This window comes from Phaenicophaeus curvirostris, chromosome 1 (genome assembly GCF_032191515.1).
Source record: "Phaenicophaeus curvirostris isolate KB17595 chromosome 1, BPBGC_Pcur_1.0, whole genome shotgun sequence".
Taxonomy (NCBI): Eukaryota; Metazoa; Chordata; class Aves; order Cuculiformes; family Cuculidae; genus Phaenicophaeus; species Phaenicophaeus curvirostris.
The window spans coordinates 111,147,020-111,164,436 of NC_091392.1; the positions used below are offsets into that span (position 1 = coordinate 111,147,020).

The following is a 17,417-nucleotide window of genomic DNA, read 5'->3' on the forward strand; positions in this document are numbered from 1 at the left end:
AATGCTGTGAGAAACTGTGTCAAAGGCTTTGCTGAAGTCCAGGAAGACCACATCCACAGCCTTTCCCTCATCCAGCAGCCGAGTCACTTTGTCATAGAAGGCGATCAGGTTAGTTTGGCAAGACCTGCCTTTTGTGAACCCATGTTGACTGGGCCTGATCACCCGGTTCTCTTGCATGTGCTTCATGATAGCACTCAAGATCACCTGCTCCATGACTTTCCCTGGCACTGAGGTCAGACTGACAGGCCTGTAGTTTCCTGGGTCCTCCCTGCGACACTTCTTGTAGATGGGCACAACATCAGCCAGCCTCCAGTCCTTTGGAACTTCCCCAGTCTTCCAGGACTGTTGGAAGATGATGGAAAGGGGTTTGGCCAGCACATCTGCCAGCTCCTTCAATACCCTTGGATGAATCCCATCCGGCCCCACAGACTTGTGGGTGTCTAATTGGGCTAGCAAGGCTCTGACCACGTCCTCTTGGATCATGGGAGCCTCATTTTGCTCCTCTAGCTCCTGGGTTTATACACAGACAGAACAACTTTCTTTACAATTAAAGACTGAGGCAAAGAAGGCATTAAGTACCTCAGCTTTTTCCTCATCCCCTGTCACTGTTGTTCCTTCTGCATCCAATAGGGACTGTACGGTCTCCCTAGTCCTCCTTTTATTATTTATATATTTATAGAAAGATTTTTTGCTATCTTTCACAGACTTTGCCAATCTGATTTCTAGTTGAGCCTTAGCCCTTCTGACTTTTTCTCTACACAATCTCACTTCCCTCCTGTAGTCCTCCCAAGAGGCCTGTCCCCTCTTCCAGAGCCCATAAACATTTCTCTTCTTCTTGATATCACTCAAGATCTCTCTGTTAAACCAAGCTGGTTTTCTCCCCTGCCGGCTTTTTTTCTGGAGCATGGGGATGGCTTTCTCCTGAGCTGCTAGGATTTCCTTTTTGAAGAGCTCCCAGCCCTCATGGGCTCCCTTGCCCTTAAGTACTGTCTCCCAACCAGCCTTCTGAAGAGTTCGAAGTCTGCCCTCTGGAAATTTAATGCTACTGTCCTACTAACCACCCTCTTCACTTCACCTAGAACAGAAAACCCTATCATCTCATGATCGCTTTGTCCTAGGCGTCCTCCTACTGCCACATCTCCCACAAGGCCTTCTCTGTTCACAAACAGCAGGTCCAGGAGGGCACCTTCACTTGTTGGTTCATTCACCAGCTGTGCAAGGAAGTTGTCTTCCACACACTCCAGGAACCTCCTAGACTGCTTCCTTTCTGCTCTATTGTACTTCCAGCAGATATCAGGAAGATTGAAGTCTCCCACAAGAATGAGAGGCATTGATTTAGAGATTAACCCCAGCTGTTTATAGAAGATCACATCAGTTGCTTCTCCTTGGCTGGGTGGTCTGTAACAGACTCCCATCACAAAATCTACCTTCTTATGGGCTCCTCTGATTTTAACCCACAGGCACTCAACCTCCTCATCACCACAATCCACCTCAAGTCCTCCCTTACAAAGAGGGCTACCCCGCCTCCTCTCCTACCCTTACTGTCCTGCCTGAAGGGTTTGTACCCCACCATAGCTGCACTCCAGTTACATGAGTCATCCCACCACGTTTCTGTGATGGCAACGACATCATAGGCCCCTTGCCCTACGACAGCTTCCAGCTCTTCCTTCTTATTCCCCATGCTGCATGCATTGGTGTAAATGCACTTCAGCTGAGCTGCCGAGCCTTCAGCCCTCCTAGAGGGAACAGGGTTCATTCCCAATTGCCTGGTAACTGGAGTAGCTAGCACCAGAGTGCCCATATCTCCCTTAGCACCCCCAGGTGTGTTCTCCCCCACTTTTTGTGTGGTGATGTACTGGTGGTCCTCACCAGCACACCCTCTCCGAATCACCAGTGCCCCACATCCAGGCTCGTTCCTGTCTAGCCTGGTCTCAACCCCCTCCCCCTTCACATCTAGTTTAAAGCTCGATTTATGAGCTTAGCTAGGTTTTTAGCAAGGGCTTTAACCCCCCTAGGAGACACACGTGTCCCATCCTTAGCAACAAAGCCTGGGGGTGCGTAAGCCACCCCATGATCAAAGAAGCCAAAGCCCCTTTCCTCACACCAGGCTCGGAGCCAGGCATTAATCAAATTCTTCTTCCTGACTTCCAGTTCCTCTCTATTTAGCCTTGGGATGGAGCAGAATACTATTTGTGCCCCAGAGCCCTCCATCGTTTTCCCAATGGCCCTGAAGTCTTTCTTGATGGTTTTGGTCTTTCTGTTTACTAGATCATCATTACCAGTTTGGACTACTATCAGAGGATAGTAGTCTGTCTCGTGGACCAGGGAAGGAAGTTTTCTAGATACTTCCTTCACTGATGCCCCCAGTAAGCAGCAGACCTCTCTGTGGAGCGGGTCTGGTCTGCAAATGGGTCCCTCTGTTCCTTTTAGGAGGGAGTCCCCTACAACAATCACCCTCCTCTTCTTCTTAATGGAGGATGTTTTTATCTTTTTCTGAGGATGGTGCGGCCTAGGGAAGGATTCTAGGCTGTGGGAGCCATCATCCTCATCCTCAGGGCTGGATTCCACCTGCAGCACCTGGTACTTGTTCACCAGGGGGATCTGGGGCTTTGCTGTCTGGGTGAGGGGAGCAGGTTTCCTTCCTCTGGCAGGAACTTGCTGCCATTCCCCATCTCTTGTTCCCCCAACCTTGCAGTTTGCAGGTGGATGGTGTTTGGACACACCAGCTCCAGCAGGCTGCTGAGTTAGCAAGAGGGCACTACTCCACTGGTCTATCTCCCTCTCACACTCCCTGATGGTCCTCAGCCTCTTTACCTCCTCCCTTAACTCCTCCACCATACGACGGAGTTCCCCCACTCGAGTGCAGCTTTCACAAGTGGAGCCAGGACCAGAGGCACGAGCTGGTGTGGGAGGGGGGCACTGCCTGCAGCCCAGGGTCTGGGTGGCTGCTGCACCCACTGTGGCTCTGGCTGAGTGGCAGCATCTGTCCTGCCTGCTGCAGCACACGGAGCAGCTTTAATCTTCTGCCGGGTGGCCACCATGGTCCTCGGTGTCTTCTGTCTAGTCTCTAGGTGCTCTCCGCACCCTGCCTTCTCAAACTGTCCCACTCCAGGTCGCGGTGCTCCCAGGGGACTGTTTAAATCTCCCGCGGCGGCCGCCGGGACCGCTCCCTCCCGTCAGGCCCCGCGGGACCAGCGTGTGGGGCTGTCAGGACCCCCGCCCCCGCCTGGGTTTTTCTGGGATTTTCCCGGCTCGGGGAAGCTCCCACCGCCTCAAAAAGTCCACCCCACCACAGAACTCACCGTCCTGCTGCCGCCGAAGAAGCAGTGTTAATTAAGCACTAAAATGAAGCACTAAAACCACAAAGAAATCCAGACGCGGCAGCTTTTTATGTTATTGCTTTGTAGAAAACGCAGTGCTGGAGAAGGAAAAAACCAAAATTAAAGCCTCTTACACTCTCTTTTTTACTATATATTTAATAACTAGCAGACTCTAGTGTCAGGGCCTAGTGTTGTGGCCAGAACACAAGGGAGCTAAAATGGGTCAACTGATGAGTAATTGGGTTATTTGAACTAATTACTGCTTGGAATGAGTCACCAGGCTGGAGCTCATCTGGAAGTTGAAGACAGTGCAGACCCAGTAACCTTGTTAATGTTCCTTATGCTGCTCCTCTGCAAAGCTCAGTAGCATCCCAGCTTTTAGCACTTTATCCATTCCTGAAATTGTCCTTGCAGTTTTCAAGGTGAAGAATCCTCCCTGCTCTAAGTTTTCTGGGACTATTAATAACAAAATCCCCATTTCTGTAACAGATGTAGAAGTGCACTTGCTGGTGGAGGTGATGCAGGTGCGGGACTGTCACAACAACCTCCCAGTCCCCATTTGGCTGCCCATGTGGGCAGCTTCTGGCTCTGTTTTGCTCCAAAATATATGTAACTGCCACAATCGGATTGACGCTTGTCCCTCTCTTTTCAGTTTTGCCCCTCATCCATTAGTTAAGGTTGGGGCCCAAGGATATATGAGCCTGCATGGAGAGGTGCACAGCTGCTCTGGTCTGGCAGAGAGGTGAAGCAGGGAGTGAGACCTCCCAGGTGATTTACTCCCAGCAGTGCTTCACTCATACACACCATCTCAGACCTTCCCTAGAGTCCCTAGGAGCATATCTGGAACAGCCAGCACTTGGACCTTTCCAAAGGGTGACACCTACTTCTAGATGGTCTGCGCAGTAGGACATCCAAGGGGACACAACATGCACCTCTCACAATGCAAAGAGTTGTAAGACTTGGCTTTTTGTGGTGGTGGTAGAAGACACACTGTGCACTGAGTCAGGATGGTTGTAGACTGCAGGAGTCCTGTGGGCAAGACCAGCTCTGTCCTCACTCCTAGGAAGGAAAGAGTTAGAGAATTGCCTTTGGAAGGAAAAGTGGATTGTAGACCTATGGCTTTCCCCATATCCCAACAGCACAGCAATCCAGGGAAAGGAGTAGGGGAGCTTGGCATCTTCCAAACAGCAGCTTCTCTGAAGCCATTGGGGAGCCAAGAAGTTTATGGGCTGCTGCACACTTTTATGCATTTCAGAGCAGAGAAGTGCAGTGTTAATCTGGTTCAGGTGTTTCTGTAATTGTGATTCATTAGGATAACCACAGAGCTGGGTAGCTAGCACCTGTGTGCTCTTCCTGGGCTTGTGTCAGTGCTCTCAGCTGGGAGAGGAAACATATGGCTGTACTGGCTAGTTCAAGATTTTTTCCTCCTTTTTTCAGTGTCTTTACGATGTATTTCTTGGCCTCTGCAGCACTGAAGGTGCTGTTGCAAGCAGCTCCTAAGTAACTTCAGGGCATGATCAGTGTGATGAGTTTTATCTGTCCTGCCTGAGCTGGATTGCCCACATGGTCTTTACGGTGCACGGCTGCTTCAGAGACCCACACAGCAGCGGGCTGTTCTGACAGAGCTTCTCTTACCCAGGGAACCATTTCTCCTCCACTGAGAGGCAAGGGAAGGACTAACGATTCATAAAGGCTTGTGGTGATAGAACGAGGGGGAATAGGTATAAACTGGAGAGGGGCAGATTTAGACTAGACATGAGGAAGAATTTCTTCACCGTGGGGGTGGTGAGGCACTGGCATAGGTTGCCCAGGGAAGCTGTGGCTGCCCCATCCCTGGAGGTGTTCAAGGCCAGGTTGGATGGGGCCTTGGGCAGCCTGATCTGGTGGGAGGCATCCCTGCCCATGGCAGGGGGGTGGGAACTGGATGATCTTTATGGTTCCTTCCAACCCTAACTATTCTATGATTCTATAGTTTTCATGTTATTCAGAGTCACTCTGGAAATCCAGCCTCCTGCCAGACTTCAGTTTGTGGGAGGCTCAGTGTCACCGACTCTGAGCCTGCATGTGGCTCTGGACCATACATACATACACTATAAATGGGTTACCTGAGTGTGGGTCTCATCTTCTGGGCTCTGTGACTGCTATCCAAATCTAAAATGCAAGGAAGATCTTCATGGCTTACGCTGATACCTTTATAATGCTTGTTCTAACTATAACAGAGTTTGGATTTGGGGGAAATGATGAGAGGCAAACAGGAATGTGGCTCGAGTCAGAGTCCATCAGCAGGAAAAAACATGCATCTTTATCAATTAAGAAGGCTAAAATAAAATTGTGGTTGTTTGACAGCTGTAAGTGATGTATCTCTAAATAGTGGCACTTCTGATCATTGAGAAATCCTGGCTCTCGCAGGCTTGACAGAGAGTAATTAAAGGGCAAGCTCAGAAGTCAATAAATGCCCCACAGGATTAGAGGTTCACAGCAGACCCACTCTGATAAAAGACCTTAAAAGGTAGTAGGTTGATCCTCGTTTGTTCTGCAGTAGCTTATCAGTCATGCTATTGAACTGGACCAGGAGCACACAGCTTAAACAGTTGCTCCTGTTTTTCCAGGATTCCTTCTTTTCCACTGGGCCCATCTTTCCACCTATTCAGTAAAGTTAAGAGATGTTAAATAACCCTTATTACTAAACCCATAGACAGGTGGTGGGTAGCTGTATGGGAAAGATCACCTGGCACTAAAACCAGGCCATTTCTTGAATGCAACATGTTAAAGCCATTCAAAAGCATCCATCAGTATTGTTTTCTCTTTCATAAAAAGCGGGAATGTGTGCCTGCTAGTACCAAGATAGGGATCTGAGGTGGACATTGGCTTTCCTAATGGGTAATCTCTAATCAGGCTTCTCTGCTATGGCATGCTGCCACATGGGAAAGGAGGCAGAAAAGTAATATTTGTTGGGATACCGTGTGAACGTCATAGTAATAATATCTGCTACTATATTGAAATGTAAGATTGCTCTGTGCTTGTCCCTCCTCTCTCAAGACAAAGCAGCTTTCTCAGTCATGAGGTGAATTTACAAGTAGCATCTGAAGCAAAGGCAAATGTCTCTAGCGACACAGCTTGATCTGCAGGAGGGAAGGTGCTTGAGAAAGGGATTTTGTTTTGCTATTAACATGACTACATACAGAAAATAGGAAGAGTAGCAAGGCTGTGAGTATAGCAGACACAGTGGACTGTATGTGCACAAATGTGTGGAGAAGGGACCTGTCTGAGAGGCATATGAGCAGCCTAGCCAGGGACATAAACATGTTCAGAGGAGGTAGAAAATGTCAGCTCTGAATTAGGACAGCAGTTGGCTGAGTCCTTAAATATCAGTAAGATTTAAATGGAGACCTAAGCATTTTCCATAGCTACAATTTAACTAGCTGAAATATGAAATATTCTGTTGAATCAAGGTGGGAGACAGTGATCTTAAGCTCCCCACAAGTCTGTAGGTGCTCTGAGATGTGCTTGCGGCCAAGGCCAGGGGCTATGGAGACACCTTGGGTACAGTGTGTCACTGCTGGCTTGAGGCGAGAGCAAGAACTAGGAGCAAGTGTCCTATTGAAGTCCTTGGTAGTGTAATTTTAATTCTTTCCATAGTTTCTTGAAAGGTCATTTAGTGTGAGTGCCACAGGCTACCAAAGTGGTGCCATACTGCTGATTTTATACCTATATGTATGCATATACATGTACATGTACATGTACATATACATATACATATAGTGACTGACAAAGAAAACCCTGCCTGGAGGGAACAGGTCAGAATGATAGGGTAACTTGTCCCTGGATCACTAAAAATGTCAGGGTGGAAAGCAATGGCTGCTTGGAGGTTTTAGGGAACTCATATTTCACGGAGTAGTTCACACCTCAAATCCACGCTGTCTTTGGGGTAAATTTATAATGAGGTGGGATATTGGGGGGATTTTATAAACAGTTACCAACCTGCATACTAAGAGCTGGCAGGGAAGGACGAAGCTACACATCATGATGTGCTGCTTCATGAAATCATAGCAGGTTAGTTTGCTCTTTTGTAGCAAGTATAGTTTGTTAAGCTGCCATCTGAGTTTAACACAGAATCTTCCTGATGTGCTGTGACTCTTTCAAGCTACTAAAAAGGAAAAAGGGAAATCAGAGAAGAACCAAATATGCTTTATTTATAGTTTTCCTACTGTCACATACTTCTTCCCAGACAGCAAAGAGCTTGATTTTTTTTCCCAGCACCTTCTTATAAGAGGTAGACCACTAATACTTATGGGCAAGTAGAAATGTAAAAAATTGCCAACAAAGTACTGTCTCTTATTTTCAGGAAAACATTAGTAAATTAAAAAAAAATAAAAATTAATCTGGAGTTCTTTAACCTCAAGGTTTACGCCACAGAAGATTGTTCCTTTAAAACCGTAATAAAAAAAAGGCTTGATCATCAATATTTTATTACTTTGAATTTAGTCATTTAAAAATATCTTAGCTGAAGGCTGTGGATAGCAGAACAATAGAGTTACAAAGACTGAAAAATAATAACATGCTTCTCAATCTTGCTATTAGAACAGTACTGGTGGTATGAATGGCCTGTTTGTAACATGATGGTCACATAAATAAATGAAACTACCTTTGGAAGTATGAGAGCACTTTATTATAAGATCCTCTGTAAGCTCTCACGGCCAGGGGCTGGTTTTCGTAATGATTACTGATCAGCCCAATGTGTCATTGCAATATATAGCAAACTAACTTCCCAAAGGCAAGCACTGGTGTTAGTACTTCCTGCTTTAGTCACTTTAAAAAAGACTCTTCTCATTCCTTTCCCAAAGCTGACTGCTCTAAACCTCCTGAGAGAAACCTCTGGAGCACAGACACAGTCCAGAAGTGATGCTGGAAAACAGTAATAACAATTCCTGTCTTCAGAGGAAGGAAAAGAAGGACACAGGGAGCTTTGGGCCGGTCATCTTTACTTCATTTGCCTGGCAGAGAGTTGCATGAAATAACTATTCTGTAAGTAATTGGTAGGAAATGAGCAAGAGTTATTATGAATCTGTCAAAGCCAGGTCTTGTTAATCTGATGAATTTCCTTCATTAATAGCTTAATGGGCCCTGTGGGTGAGGGAAGGGGTCCTTGAGAAACCTTTGATCCTGTCCTGCATGACATTTTCATAAACAAGTAGGGCAATAGGCCAGATGACATATACTGTATGGTAGCAGAAAATGTTATTAACTGTCCTTTTAACTCTCAGAGCTTCACTGTCAATATTGGGGGGATCTACAAGGGTTTGTCTGTATCTCCTTTATGGATGGTTTTAAGTGAGTACATGTGCTAAATTTGCAGGTATTACCAAGCTGGTTCTGGTAACCAGCATGTCTGGGGACAGACTGATCTTGACAAACTGGGGAAACAGTTCAGTGAAAACCAAACCAACAACAACCCACCACAAAAGTGTACAGTTCTACATGGTGATGGAGCCTAAACTCAGGCTGAAATCATTATTGCCTGTAACGTTGGGGTAACCCACCTTACCCAGTTCAGGCAAGGAGATCTCCTCACCTGTGGCCTTTGAGACACATGAAGATGTTTTTCTGCCCAACTCAGCATGGGTGGAGAACCAGATTTAATTTGTGGAATTGCATTTTGAGAAGGATATGGAGTAATTATGGAGAGCCTTGGGGAAAGCGGTGGTGATGGCGAGAAGTTTAGAAAACTTAACTCCTGCAAAACAGCTAAATGAATAGAGGTGTCTTCCAGTCTATAATATCAACCTGTACGTAGCAGGGCTTTTAGAAGAAATACCGTTTGCTGCAGATTAGCCTTGCCATTCAGCACAGTGTAAAAGCTCGCACAGAGCAGTGCTGTGAGGTGAAGTTGGAGGAGACATTTCTCCACTCAAAGGCTTTCACATTACATTCTCCTTTTGCAGAGGAAATGACCATGGGTACAAGGGAAAGGCAATCAATGGCAAGCACTAAGTTCCCAGGAGGAATATAAGAACAACAATAAAAACACTTTGTTGAAGTACTTGGGTGATGAACATTGCCACAAGCTGAATCAAATATTATTGATACAACTCAGGCTTGCCCAGCTCCACATGCTGCGGAGAAAAGCAGTCAGTGGTTTCAGTCCTCTGGTTCCCTTTTTCAGCCTCACCTCAGGATTAGAGGCAGTCATAGTGGTGAGATTGCCCTGGACAGACTAGCTCTATTTATATAAGCTGGTGTGTAGGACAGCAGGGGTACAGCTCCCAGCTGCTGGGCACAAGGAACATCCATCTCCTACATCCACCTTCATCCCTTGAAGTGTGTATGTGCCTACATTTCACCCTTTTCGTTTTGCAGGCGTCCCCAGACCTAATTAGCTGGCACCAAAAAAATCCCCAAGAATAACAGAATTAAACACAGAGACATCACAGCAATAAATATAAACATGCTTCACCTCACTGCAATATAAAGGAACGGATTCTGGGGGAACAGTTTCTGGGGGCTGAATGGAGGGATCTTCTGCTATAATGCATCACTGTTCTTCAGACAGAAGTTTCTTTACAAAAAAGACTTAATTTCTTCTTCACTGTTCAAACATTTTGCCTTTGTCCCCAGCCACTGCAAGAAAAGGTTTCAATTTCAGAACACTGGCTGCATTCCTATGAGATGTTATTATCTTTGTGGTCAAGATTTGTTATAAATTGAATTTTCTTGGCTCTTATTTCTAAGGGATTTTAATTTTGAAGACAAGAATTGTTTTATTGTTATGAGGAGCTGGAGGATACGGCAGTGTGATGATGTCCATGTTGTCTTCCCCTGTTCACTGATCATTACTCTTGTGATTTTGGTTTTTCTTTTTGAACATCTAGAACCTGGAGCCATGGTATTACCTAATAATCATATTTTAAAAGAAATTAAAAAGAGAGAAGATAAGGAAAAACAATTTTTATCATGGAAAAGAACCCAAAGAGTGTTCCTTACAATATCAGAGAAAATACAAATAACTTAATACTGGGTACCTTGTTAGTCAATGCTTATGAGTTAATTACATGAATTTTTACTTTGGTTGTCTGTGTCTTGGTTTGTAGACAACTGTGCTCAGTAGAACCACAATCTTTTCTTCAAAAGGAAAAAAAAGTTCCACTCCCAGTTTATTGGAAAAGAAGAACCCTGTCTTTGTTTATTTATTTATTTAGAAAGCACATACAGCGATGCATGGGGAGGGGAAGAGAGATGCAAAACAGGTGAGCATACAAATCCATCTCAAAAGAAATAGTGAGACACTTCCCAGATGATTAGTAGTACATCAGTCTATGTAAGCATTTAAACTGTTGTACCTCTAAATTAAAAAAAGAAACCACAGAGAATTTCTGAAGAACAAGGTAAATGTCGATATTTCAGAAATCCCACCACAATCAACTTGTAGGCAGCAATGTTTTTTGTTCCTGATATTTCCTCAAAGGGGTCTCTCTTGCTCACGCTATGGTTTCTTTCCTCAGTGTCCGCCTCTGGTGACAAGTAAGGATACTTGTGAATGAAGACTTCCCCTTCGTTCTTGACCTTTTCTTTAACTTCTTCTGATGCTTGAGTGAAATTCCAAGCTCCTCCATTATCGCATTGAAAGAAAGACACTGGTGGAAAATGGAAATGGCATTAAAAACTTCTCACTGAAGGCAGAGTTTGACCATATTCTTTCCACAAATGGTGTTTTTTTAGAAGCAGGGACCTGAGATCTTACTGTTTGGGTCAGAAAGCTTCTCTGGTCGGTTCTGCCAGCTTTGAATAAACCCCTGAGGTATAATAGGTAAGTCAGTATAAGTCATGTTTTGCCTAAGTTGGCTTCCACTGAATTTAATTTAACTTTGGCTTAGCTAAAGCTGATTATGAATGTTTCTGAAATTCTACACAGATGCATTTGCAATGTTTTGGTGGCTTCATATCATAAAACTTACCCCTTTTCAGTAGGTAAATTTCCTCCTGACCTTAAAAGAAAAGATATCTTCTTTTTAAAATCACAAATAACAGCCACAAAAAAAAAGGGCGTATACTAGCAAAAACAAAGAACGCAATTTTTGAAGAGTTCTTTGTGGTTTAGTTATATTCCCCTCACAAAATTAACAAACATTTCTAAACTATAGCACAGGTCTCAATTGTCTTCTTTCTTTGGAGAGAATCTTTTTCAAATATTATATGTTGAAGAAACGAGAAAATGACCACAAGAATAAGGTAGCTGAATAATTTAGAAAAAAACATAAATCTTTTTAATTCCCACCATCACAACATTAACAAACTCATTTTGGGTAAGTGGGAGTATAATTTAAAATCTACATCTGGAATAATTACATGTAACAAAATAATACAAAAAGGCAGTAAGTGGAAGTATCTAGCAATGCAAAAAAAAAAAAGTTCCATGCAAATATATATAAATAGATGATTTATATATAAAATGAAGTAACGGTAGCAGTGGGAAATAAAGCTTTAACCACCTTACCTTCATCAAGCTGAATAAATCCTTCCTACTAAACCCTTTCAAAAACTGCACAAATTACCAACTTTAAAACAACTGATTAAAACTACAGCTCTTGTAAAATGGCAGCAACACCATGCAGATGTCGTTCTTTGTATCAAATACAATTTCTAGAGTGATACCAATGCAAGGTAAGCAATGTTCAGTTCTTAACCAGTAATAATCAAATAGTGACCTCAGTTAAATGGCTAACAAAAGTAAAACCGGACATATTATTTCACAAGAAGAAAACTCAAGCTTCCTAGTAGCCAGCAATTCTACAGGAGTATTTTCAAATGCAAAAGAGAGTATGAGAGTAACTTGGATCAAAGTTAAATCATTTGCTTAAGGTAACAAATGAATCCCAGGGAAGTGAATTCCACACACCATGCTTCTTCCTCTTCAGTATAAATCTTCCCTATAATACGGGTAACTGTGGTTCTGCAATGAGCTCAAGATATCAGTACACCTCTGTGTGTGTGTGTGTATTTTAAATGTATATGATCTTGTGTATGTCATCATGTTGATTCATGGGATGGGCTGCAAACAGATATCTAATTTTTGTTCATCTAAAATTCTTAAGTCTACATAAATTAAACTATTGATTCATGACAGCCCAAAAATGTAATAGCATAGACCAGGGCAGGTTTTTTTTTTATTGTTTTATTTTTTTTTCCAAATTACTGTCCGAAATAGCCAGGAATTTGCTGGTGCAATTATCATTTAAATATTCCTTTTGATAATGCACCTCAGGAATCCCAGCATTACTAGAGTTACAGTCAAAAGTGTCTACTGCTGTCCAACGCCCTTTTGAAGCAGCAGGTGAAGCAGGTATCATCCTAATACTGACACTATTTCTAAATTTCTTTGGGCTTTTTTTAGAGAGTAGCACCACTTACTTCCAAGTATTCTTTTAGTGGATGACTTAGCACAGATATTTCTCTCTGCTCTCTTAGTTTTGATCAGATTTATTTTTATTTTCTTTCCCTGTTCTTACTAACCTACATATTATGTGTGTATTTAATAATAGTCATCAGTCTCTGCAAACTGCATACAGGGACGATTTCTGCAGATGAAATAGTGCATTTTAATGCCTTGCTAATACACTTATATTTTATTTTTCCAAATTGATTCATAATATCCGGAGTATGGAATTGTCATTATGCCCTTCCATTTCATATCAACAAAACAGTTCCTTTAAAGATTATTTTACATGTGCAGTTAGATATTTGAAACATATTGCTAACATTAGGTACATGAAGCTTTTAATATCTGACTATGTGATTTGTGAAGTGCCTACTTGTTCTACTTCCAACTCAGTTTTGAATTTTAAAATAAATATTATAAGAAATACTTCAAGCTGTTCTTGGAAAAGGCTTGGATGTTTAGGTCTTCTCTAAGAATTCAACTTTTACCTAGTTGTTCATCAATAGCAGTTACATCTAAAACAATACAAAAACATTACTCTTCTCATTGATGATCTTTTCTGTAAACTGATCATGTTTATCCACCCAAAAAAATATGGATGCAGGACATTCAAAATCTGAAATGTCTCTGCCTTATGGAGACTCAATCCTATCTCACCCTGGCAGTGCAAGGCCCTAGTGAGTTGCTTACCCACGAGAGATGCTGAAACACACTCAAACACACATGGGAATGGACTTGGCCATCCTACAGAGACAGTGGTTTGGGAGAGGGACAGGAATCAGGTTTACAGTGATAGCTTCATGGATCTTACACCTTGCAACTCCTGCTCCTAGCTTTGTAAACCCACAAAAGCAGTTTTACCTTCACAGTTGCATTATGCTTAGTTTTGAGGGACATAAAACACCACTGGCATGAGTTTCATCAACCTGGGGCAATGAATTAAATGTAGATTTAAGACCCTGGACTGATTTTTCGAAGTTATTCACATAACTTTGGACGTAACTATGGCTCTGATCAATTTTGCACATATTCCTGTCTGAGATCCTACCACCTTTGAGAAAGCCAGTTGGAGGTGGCAAATAGCACTACAAATGTGAAAGACACAAGGCTTTCTCTGTCCCTCTACCTTCACGCAGAGCTTCAGATGGTATAAAAGAGCAATCTGAGATGATGCTTTGAACCTTCAGGGGTCTGGTTACTCATTCAGAAGGACAGTTAAATGTGAACTTTCTTTTGAACCCCAGGAAGCACAGCTCAAAAACCTGTTTATCTCCAATCTTGTGCATGCAATTAGGAAACCAAACAGATGTTTGAAAACTGGATTGCCCTGGCTTTCAAGTAGTAGAAAACTGTAGTACAGAGCAAGTACAAACTCAGCCAGAATGCTGTTGGATATATAGGAAAATCACGGACAAGAAACACATTCAGTGGGGACTCCCAAGATGGCCATGTCTGCAGCATAATTACAGTAGCCTTTAAAAAGGGGACAGTGACATTAAAATTCCATTTAAAAGGGCAATATACTGTTCTTTTAGTCACATATACAGATAGCCAGACTGAAAAGGTTTCTTTAAAGAGCTATTTTTTAACATGCTGTTAAGTCCACTTTTGAGGTCTTGACAAGAATGAAAGCAGAGTAGGCACAGAGCAATACATTTAACAAGAGTAACAAGTTTAACATTCTGCTTTTAGTCAGCTTGACTTTCTCATTCTAGCAGTGTCAAAACGCTGCAGGACATGGCATGTGAAGCTAAGAGGAAATGTCATCCTTTAAAAACAGAATAGATTTTGCTCTCCTTGTGATGTGAGACTCTTTCTCTTTGCCCTTTGGTCTTTTCAGTGGACTCTAAAAGCTTGGGCATGAAGCTCCCAATTCCGTCCTTACACTCCCATACAGAAGATTGTGTTAAGCTTTAGGATAATTATAGATTTGGGATTTAAAAAATAACATAAAATAAAGTAGAAATAAGACTGAAAAAAAAAAAAAAGATCCCATACTCCGGCATTATAGATCTGTTTCTTATGCTTCTGGGCTACAGCTGGGGATAAGACTTTCCAAATGCATTTTATCAACACCTTGCAAAAGCAAATAAATAACAACAACCAAAAGATTGTATGTGCTATGTTGGAGAACTGAGAGCTATGAAAATTGAAGGAAGTGGGGCAGATTTTATTCTGGAAGAACACCTGATTGGCTTAGGCACAGAAAAGGAAGTGCAGAAGTCAGGATTTTTCTTCTACAGGGCACTCGTCACTGTGAAGCTGGGATGCTGGCATATGTCTTCTCCTGGAAGAAAAGTGATTTGTTTGTGCATAGTGCACCAAAGGAAAATACCCAAAATAGTTTCTCCTAGTGAGCAAACTGCTGCTGCAGCACATTAAGAATCTGTTTGAGCATTCTGTCACTGATGGCTAATTGCGTGAGTATATCACTAAATTAAGTCTTTTAAACTGTCAGAGTCTATTGAACAGCAAGTGTCAAAACAGTATGAAAATAATCCATAGATTATTTTAATGCTTCCTCAGTTACGTAAACTTTTCCTAAGTTTCCTGTTTACAAGAAAAAGAATCAGTAAAGATACTTGCTGGTCTCACAAACCATCTAAACACAAATAGGATGGCTCACTGAAGTCACAGATGACCACTGTCATGTTTGGAGGCGGGGTGGCCTGAAAATGGAGGAGGTCAAACAGATGTTCATTGAAGAGGTGCAGTTTGTAGACCTGACAGCCTCACAAATATCCTCACTGAGATAGGGAATTTCTTTCTTCTCCCCCTTCTTTGTTTCCAAAGAGCTAAAGATGCGAAGATTCAAGGCTTTGATCTGAGAGAGATGGTACAAGGACATGATATTGTGGCAGTACTTTGAGCAAATATCTATCTAGTTGTGGGAAGTGTTATTTTTATGCCTGATTTAGTTCTGCAGTGCAGGCATGTTGTTCATCCACCTTCATCCTAGCTCTCTGAAATAGTGGTCGTATTGCCTTTTTTCCTCTCACTCTTTTCTCGTCTGGTTGGTTCTCCCTCCTTCCCCCTGTATCATTGCCTAATTGGACTGCAGACTGTTTGATGAGGCCAGGAACTGCCACTAAATAAAGGTAGGCACATTGACCCCAGCCAAATCAACCTGGCAATGGCTTGGGACTAGCTTGTTCACGTCTCCTTTGCTTTCAATGGTAGGTGGCTTCTGTGTGTCAAATTGCATATTTTTTGGGTTTGTTTTTTTTCTTCCAAACAGTTATAAATATAAATAGTTTGGCAGTTCTGAGTAAAATGCAGCAACAGCAGAACAAAAATTAATACAAAATGACATAAGGTAATGCTTATAGCCATTTTTCTCCCAAAATAGGTTTGGCTATGCTTTACTGGTGTCACAGTGCCAGAACTGATGGAGTCTACTGTAGCTCATCCATCACAGGCAGAGTTGTGGGCTCTGTGCTGATTGCACAGCAAGGTACCAGTGCTAAAATACACCTGAAAAAGGATCTGATTTGATTATTGGGTCCTGGGTGCAGTTACAAGGCTGCAAGTGGTGACCATCTGTATTTGTGAACAGAGTAATCTTTTGTGGCCAAATTTCAAAGTACAGCTGACATAGAAGCTTAGAGCACTGATAAGCAGAAAATCCTTGAATGCTTTAAGACTTCTTGAAGCTTGTTATGTCTATGCAGGAGTCCTCCCAGGTGCCATGCACTTAATGGAAGATACAGTGGACACTGCCTTCTCGAGCCTCACCATTAACCTCAAGGCACCTGCCTTTTTGTAGAACCACAGCAAATTTTGCAAAAACTGCCTTTACAAGCATAGATTTATTAGCCCTTGGGTGGCATGCTGGCTCTTCACTGCCTCAGCTGCTGGTGTAACTGCTAAGGAGCAAGTAAAGCTTTTTACTAACTCTTTTTGTCGTTATGTATGAAGCTCTGTTACGGAAAGGAGGAGCTGCTTTGTTATTCCCATAGACAAGTTGAAGTCTATGAGGTTGTCTGTGGGGAAAGCTAGACAAGGGGTAATGATGACTGTTGCTAGCAATGCGTCTGTTTTCTTGACAGATAGGAAATGTTTACCCTAAAAGTGACAGAAACTTTCTGAATTCTAAACATAATCTAAACAGTGATTAGAAAACTGGTAGAACCTGCAGCTCAAAGGATTTCTTGCACAGAAGTAAACACATTAGGAATTATCCTTCTCCTCTGAGAGCTGAGAGAAGATGAATTTAATTAGTTTTAAGTCTCTGCTACTGGGAAACTGCAAACAGCAGTGTTTTGTTGTATCAGGGATGCAGAAGATCTAATTCAGGTCTTTGCTGGCAAGAAGGCTCATTTTATGATGAACCAAAGATTTCAAGGAGCTATTCAAACAATTTGAAGTGCCATTTTGTGAAAGACAATTTTTTGCAGTGTCTGAAGTGGAGCATAAACACACACACATGGATGAGCACTAGTAGAGAACTCGTACAGCCTAGCTCTGAGCAGTACATCTTCATCGCAAAAAATACTTAAGCCTACTGCCATCATAAGTAATGTGAGCAAAAAACTGTAATACGAGTAGAAAGAAAACACAAGTCACTGTATTCTCTGGCTTTTCTCAGCAGCCAGGTATGACAGAAGCAACTCAAGAGGAGGGCAGAGCTTCACCGCAGCACTTCAGCAACTGAGTGTAAAGGA

The 17,417-nt window shown here is 42.7% G+C and overlaps 1 protein-coding gene across 2 annotated transcripts in view; it reads right to left on the bottom strand.

The window, feature by feature from the left end:
• Positions 1–10,753: 10,753 nt before the first annotated feature.
• GRIK1 (glutamate ionotropic receptor kainate type subunit 1) overlaps positions 10,754–17,417 on the bottom strand; it is a 168,119-nt gene continuing 161,455 nt past the window's right edge. The window contains exon 17 of one of the 2 annotated variants that reach the window (XM_069870936.1): positions 10,754–10,951. In XM_069870936.1, coding sequence (XP_069727037.1) covers positions 10,796–10,951 — 156 coding nt within the window. In that variant the 3' untranslated portion in view covers positions 10,754–10,795. The remainder of the gene's footprint in view (positions 10,952–17,417) is intronic. The other variant, XM_069870945.1, reaches the window with a different exon arrangement.